Here is a 7,250-nt window from a genome sequence, read left to right on the forward strand (position 1 = left end):
AAACTTTCATACATGCTACACCAATGTAATGTGAAACTTCTGCTTCAGAGCAGGAAAGAAGAGATGAGAATTCACAAAGCTCAAGGAGAATTCACCATTCAGAGAGGTGTTTAGCATTGCTCTCTAAGAAATACTAAGTTACAGATCCACTAGGTGGCAACTAGATGTACCTACACAGCCACACCTGGCAGGTTAATGTTACGGTGTTACCCCGCCTTTGTGATGTGTCAGAGCCAGACCCTTTCACAAGCAACTTGTCCCTCTCTGCGCAAGCACTCTGTACTTTGTGTCTCATTTTGCTTCTTGCAGCAGTTACTGGACAGCTTTGGATGTGTGACTTTAGCATGCAGCATTCAGCTGTGTGCAGGCAGCTGGTCAGGGATTCTATGGGTTTTAAATACAATCACATATTAAATATTGATGTTTATTTGTCTGGGTTTTTTCTTTTAAGTTCTGTAAGAGGCAGGGTGATCCTGTGATCAGCTCAATGCATTTGTGCTCCAAAAATGTGGAACCAGTTACCATTTGTACAGTAGCCTTCCTTGTGAAATTGTGTTCAAAATGTTGCACACATTCTTTGCATCTGGGATTTCTGCAGCTGCCATAATTATTTCTACCTCATTTTATCTTGTCTTGGAAATTCAAGTTTCAAGCTCTTCAGAGCAGGCTTGGTTTTTTTCTGAGCTGCTTATATTTTGCTTTGCACAGGGAGACTTGCGTATCCATACAGACCTGTATGATTTGAATGATGAATAACTACACCAAACAAGAACAATCTGAGGAAATGTACTTTTTCTAACTCTTCAGGACTTTTCTCTAACACCAGTAAAGACCTTTTGAGCAACATGAGCATGAACGAAGCAGAACAGTCTAAGAAAAAGGGCTTACATTAGAGCCCATTCATTACTCTCCCCCTGCTTCCCTACCCAACTTCCAAAAAATGCAGGAAATTGGGATGAAAAAGTGCTTATTTCAGACTCTTTTCATATACTGTAATTCTGTCTTTCACAGGAGCTCCCACATTTCTACTGAAAAACTCTACAGGATCCTTGAATTTCAGAAACCCTGCATCCTCCCATACGGGGAAAATAATTTGCTGACTAGAACACCTTGAGCCTATGAGACAAGCTTTTTATTGTCTTCAGGTGGAATGGTGGGAAGAAGGAATAAATTCCACATTTGGGTCTGAAACTGAGTATTTCAATGCAAGAGCGAGCGCAGGTGCTATGTAGTCACACACTAGACCTCCTATTCCCTCTGCCTGCAGATAGTGGAACACATTACAGTATTAGTCAGCACAACTTAACTAAAGCTTGGCTTTGTGCTCACTCTACACTCTTACAGAAGTTAGAGCTGTAACTGATCACCAGGTTCACTGACCACCACAAAATTCTTCTTCTTTGGCTCCCCTTCTACCGGGTATTAATTTTTCTGCTGTATGAGCTTATGGTTACAAAAAGAAATCACTTCTCTCTAGAAGCTGGGCCACTGATGTCTGTTCGGAGCCACGCTTTCATACTTTGTATGCAGTGACAGGTGACGCAGAAAGCAGAGCCCTGTTGTGGCAGGTTCCCTCTTGCCTGAACACAGTGGATCACAGATCTGTCTGCTGGATCTGCTGGGCAGAAACCAGCAAGGGTCTGTGGAATAAGTGGTCGACTTCCTTTGGGAAGCCCCACAGCGACCACAACTGCAAAGACACGCTCTGTGATGTCCACACATCCTTCTACCACCCACAGGCTTTGTTCCTGTGCTACATGTAGGTCTATGCTGTTTCTTTACTCTTCTAGTTATTTTCTGTTCCTTCATCTTCTTAAATATGTGTGCCACCAGACTGAGTGCTGGCATCGCGCCACTTCTGTGCCACACATCCTCCTCCGCTCATGCTTCCCCAGGCTGTCACTTCACCTCTATTCAAAAGAATTGAAGTTAGACCCAGCTCTGTAAGCAAACCCCTGAGCTTACCTGCCCTGCTGCAGAGGTCAGCTCACGAGGAGGAGCTGTATCCAAACCATTCCAGTGTAGGCTCAAGTCCTCTCTCCAAGTTCAGAGCTCTTGCTCATGAACTCCTCAAAGCAAAAATCTTGTCTTCTCTGAGCAATGAAATTCGTAGTGCCGCATGGGGGAGCTTGTGCTGTGACTAAAGCTCATCACTTCCAGATCAAGAGAAGAGGACAGCTCAGCAGCACTGACTTCAGTCACCAGAAACTCTGCTCTGGAAAGACTGGTTGAAAATTGTGACATGCATACATAGTACACACACACTGTAAGAAAGATGTTGCTTTTCAAAATGATCTTAGGTGACAGTCATTGATTTTACCTTGAAAAAGCAGACAAGCCCATAACTCATAAACCGTAATTCATAAACCTTAGAAACTTCCAGCTGCCCTTAGCCTGCTAGATAAAAGTAAATGAATTTTGCTATAATTTAAACGCATAAGCAAAGCAAATGAGTAATGGGGATCAATTCCAGCCGTCCACCAAGATGACTTATATACATGACAACCAGCCTTGAGTAACTTTACTCCTTGCTGAGCCACGTTTGGCTGCGAAGCCATCTTGACAGCTGAAGTAAAAGCAGGTGAACGAGCAATCCAAAATGCAGGGGACCTGTCTCATCGTGTTTGGCAAACAGATGGACCCGAAGTCTGCTTGGAAACCCTTAAAATCCCGACCATGCCTCAGAGACAAAAAAGAGTTAAAGCTCACCTCCCAAGTCGTTCAGAAACCAAGCAACCTGGTAGCCTGAGGATATGAAACCCGACAGGTGGTTTGTTTTTTTTTTTTTTTTTTTTTTTCCTAAAGCCGAATAGTTTGAAAGCAGTTGGCAAGCACGAGGAAGGCAACTGACCTTCTGGGCCGGCCATCTGGAAAGGGAAGAGAGGTGGGGACGGTCCAGCCTTGAGCTGCACCCTTCGGCCTCCCCGCAGGGCAGTCGAGGACCTCTCACGAACGGTTATATCGCCTCGCGTGCAAGAGGGCTCGCGGTCCGGGCACTCTGCACCAAGGAACGCGCGGAAGCGGCAGGGCGCTGCCGGGGCGGGCGGGGGGCAGGCTCACCGCCAGCGCGCTCCCGCCGCTCCGCGCCCCGCCGCCCGCGGCCCGGGAGCGCCCGCGCGGGGCACGGCGGGGCGGGGCACGGCGGGGCGGGGCACGGCGGGGGAGGGGCACGGCGGGGCGGGGCACGGGGGGCGGGGCACGGCGGGGCGGGGCGGGGCGGGGCCGGCGCCCCGCGCCATAAGGGTGGGCGGCGGCGGCGGCGCGGCATCGCCGTCGCCCGGAGCATCGCGGAGGGAGGATGCAGGCGCTGCCCGGGGCGCAGGCGGCCAGGCCGTTCAAGCTGAGGAAGAGTTTCGGTGGGGGCCGCGGGGGGCCGCGCTGGGGCGCGGAGGGGACGCGGGGTGGGCTGCGCGCACGCGTAATGCTTCTGCTCTCTCCCGCGCAGCCACCCGGCTGGAAGAAGTGGCAGGAATCCGAGCGAAGTTCCCAACGAAAATCCCGGTAAATCTGGTTTTTTTTTTTTTTATCACTGGTTATTGCTGCTTTTTGAAGAGAAATGTTGGGAACGTCCCTCTAAGGTGTGTGGGGGAGAAGGGACCTGGCTGTTTTGGTTTTGCTAAGCATGACTCTGATTGGAACAGGTAATTGTTGAGAGATACCATAAAGAGAAATACCTTCCTCTCTTGGACAAAACCAAGTTTCTTGTTCCCGAGGAGCTGACCATGACACAGTTCATAACCATCATCAGGTAGGTAGCGAGCACCGGTGGGGCTGTGCTGCAGCAGGAGCCTGCCATGCCTTGCTCAGCAGGTGCTTTCTAGTGCTGTGCTGGAGCTTCGTGCTGTCTTTTGGTGGGGAGGAGGATGAAGGTATTGGTAGTGGCTTCCCTCTCTGTGAATTTTTTAAGAAATTCAAGATTTAAAGAAACTCAGGTGCACTTGGGGAAAAAATGTTATCTGTACTTCTTGGATTCATAAAGTCTTCTCTCTCCCCCCTAACTGTAGTGAGCAAAGATTATATTGGACTCCTGTTCTGCTTTCTTCTTGCTTAATGAACTTGGTGCTGGGGCTCTGTGGTTCTGTTCCACTTATATCTGTTACTGCCTTGCTCTCTTACTGCAACTTGCCGAATTTGCTCAAGTTCAAAGCAACTCTTGGGTGTGAGTGGCATGAAATGTGCTTTGAAATTATTCTTTATAAAAAACTACAGGGAAGAAGTCTCTGAAAGTATTTAGTGATGTTCTCTCTCAAAGTATGAGAGCTATGTGCTTTCCAGCACACTTTTTAAAGTATGGAAAAGATCTTCCTAGATGTTATCTTCCGTAAAAGATGCTTTTGGCTCTTGGACAACTTGGGTCCTGATCCTCGTATGTAATTTCTCTGGGAAGGACTCTTCTTTTGAAGGTAGACTTTAAAATAAGTGTAACAGACTACGCTGGAATCCTTCACTACAGCTGTACTGCAGAAGCCTTTGGGTTCTACTCAGCACTTCTCTCTGGTAACCAGGAACTCAAAGCCCAGCTCAGTAGCACTCATAGTCTGACAATGTAAGCCTTTCCTCAGAGCCGAAGCCTTTTGGCTTCCAGGCATACAGTTAACTTCCTGATGATGAAGTCGTTAAACCACATAATGCCTTTACACAGCACTTCTTGTACGTAGTTCATGCAACTGCTCTGATAAATGTATTTCATGGACTAAAGTTGAAGCATTCTTGAATTTGCTAATGCTTAATCCTCTATTTCTCCTCCCTTCTTCAACTAGAAGCAGGATGGCTCTAACTGCCACACAAGCTTTCTACTTGCTGGTGAACAACAAAAGCCTAGCCAGCATGTCCTTGACAATGGCAGAAGTGTACAGGGACTACAAAGATGAAGATGGCTTTTTGTATATGACATATGCTTCCCAGGAGATGTTTGGATGTGTTTTACCCACTGCTCAAGGGAAAACCATGGAATGCCCTCAGAAGACTTAAGGTGGGGTCCATGCGCTGCATTGGGGCAGTTGGCTGTGAATCATGCCTGTGACATGAATGTCGGAGATGCTCCTTCCAGTATGAGCTCTTGCGCTCTGTGGTGGGGAGTTATGATCCAAAAGCTGGCAGGACCAGCTTAAGGCAGAAATGGTGGTACACTTTCCTAGGTAATAATTTGGATATATATTTTTATATTTGAAGACACTATGGGTTTTTTGAAACTGCACCTCCACTTTTTTGCAAAACCAATCTTTGTTATGTAACTGACTTCTAAGGTGTCCTTAAACCCTAAGTCTAAGAGTAAAATAAAGAAGCTTTTAAGTATTGAGTTGAATGTTAGTTTTAATCTGTGCAAAGTCTGTAAAAGTCTGTCTAAGAGAAGGCCCTAGAATAATTATGGGAATTTGAGCTCAGTGCCCCTTAAGTGAAGGGTTACTCACACAGCCACTCTGAAGTTTTTAATGGAATAACAAAGCTTAATCAGCTCCTATAGGAGCAAACCCATACCTATAAATGGTTCATTAAGCTAGATATCTGAGCTGCAAGATTAAGCAGACTGCATGAGTGCTATGCAAGAGCATGAACCCTGGTTCAAATGCAGTGTTACACCTAACACCTGGATAAACTACTGTCAGCTGTTACTGAAAACACTGAGTATCTGTGGTACAAATAACTACTTGTTTAAATAAGCAAAACTGTTAACCTGTGTAATCTAAATGCAGATAGCATGACTTGAACTGGAGTTTAATCAAGTGTTCAAGAGTCTGTTCTTACTACTGAATTCTGCTAGTCTGGTCTCTGTAGATAGTGTCATCCATCCCAACTTGCTTGTGAGTTCCCCTGCAGGATTTCAATGAGCCTTCTTTCAAGGATGGGTAGAGCTAGGTGATGTACTGTGTGATTGGGGTGTATTCATTACCCTGGTAAATGTCAAAACTGTCATGTAGTGAGATGCTGATTCATCTAACACACAGACTTGGTTCCTAAATATGTATTAAAGAAACACTTGACATGAGGCTGGGGCTGAAGTATAGCTCAAGCTAGCTTTCCTGGTCTTCTCATATGTGAGGAATGTATTGGAAAGCTGTAAATGTTCTGATTGTGTGTAATCAACTTAAAACACCAGGTCATTTAAAAATCTGTCACAGTGTGCAGTTAATTAATTGGCCTCTGGCAGCCTCAGCTTAGGATGGTCAAATTGTTACAATATGATGCAATTCTTCTGTTCAGTACCAAACTGATTTGCAGAATGATTAATGTAGGAATTACTAGACTGCAAAGAAGTGTTGACAGTACTTACATTCCTTCCTTATGCACAATTTATGTGTAAGCTTTTTGCAGTTGCTCTCTTGCACTAAAAATCTCTTGAACTTAAAGCTCTGAGCAGACCTGGGTTCAAGCTCTAAACCAGGGGATTTTGAGGGGTACCTGCCTTATTGAGGGTGGTGTTTGCCAACTCGTGTTTCATGAGCTGAGGAACAAAGAAATCATTCACCTGACTGACTCAGTGGAAAGGCTAAGGCTATGTCAGTATAGGTATGAAAACGTGGGCTTTGGGATCCCAGAATCTGCTGCTTGGATAGATTTCACTTATGCTTGTAATGGAAACAGTTTCCATTGCTCAAATTGAACTCACATAGTCATTTGTTACCAGCCCTCAGGGAGGCAGACACCTGTTTGGCAGGAGCACCACGCAGCAATGTTGAACAGCTGTGGGAACCCTGGGGTGGGGGGGAGCAAGGGGAAGTCTTGCTATGTTCAAGCTCTCCTGCCAGTCTAAGAGCTGGGCTAATATTTTGCTTCATTGGCTCCTCTGTTTGTCTTCCTGCCTTGTGTGATGCTTGGTACAGGAAGAGAAAAGCACTACAGATTCTTGGCTGGAGCAATTTTATGTTTGACAGCCAATGTTCTTTGGTTTGTAATGTAGTTGCTGAGGTGTAAGTGTTGATCCCTCCAGCACTTATTGACATTAGGCTATGGTGTCTAACAGGCTGAGTCACAGATCTGGCCAGAAAAGTTACACAAGTAGAAGGTCAGTTGCAGGTAAAGAGCATCTTTATAAATCTGTTTAAACTGGCCTGCTGAACCTAGAGAGAAGTCCCGTGAGCTGGGAAAGCTTGATCATTGGGTAATAGTAATAGACTTGCCCTTCTACCAGGTGTTAAAGCAGATAAGACTTTTTCAAAATAGCCTTTGATGGTTAATCCTAAAATAATAAACTAGGAGTTAGATGCCCAAATAAATCAGTTATCCTGTTGGTAGAGTTGCTTTGGTGTGAT

At 45.7% G+C, this 7,250-nt stretch overlaps 1 protein-coding gene across 1 annotated transcript; it reads left to right on the forward strand.

The window, feature by feature from the left end:
* The first annotated feature begins 3,211 nt into the window (after positions 1-3,211).
* Positions 3,212-5,895, forward strand: MAP1LC3C (microtubule associated protein 1 light chain 3 gamma). Its single transcript, XM_075089893.1, has 4 exons — positions 3,212-3,356; positions 3,446-3,501; positions 3,642-3,748; positions 4,761-5,895. Exons 1-4 carry the CDS (start codon positions 3,299-3,301, stop codon positions 4,969-4,971), a joined length of 432 nt encoding a protein of 143 aa, XP_074945994.1. The 5' UTR covers positions 3,212-3,298; the 3' UTR covers positions 4,972-5,895.
* The last annotated feature ends 1,355 nt before the right edge of the window (positions 5,896-7,250 follow it).

Source organism: Phalacrocorax aristotelis, chromosome 3 (assembly GCF_949628215.1).
Source record: "Phalacrocorax aristotelis chromosome 3, bGulAri2.1, whole genome shotgun sequence".
NCBI lineage: Eukaryota > Metazoa > Chordata > Aves > Suliformes > Phalacrocoracidae > Phalacrocorax > Phalacrocorax aristotelis.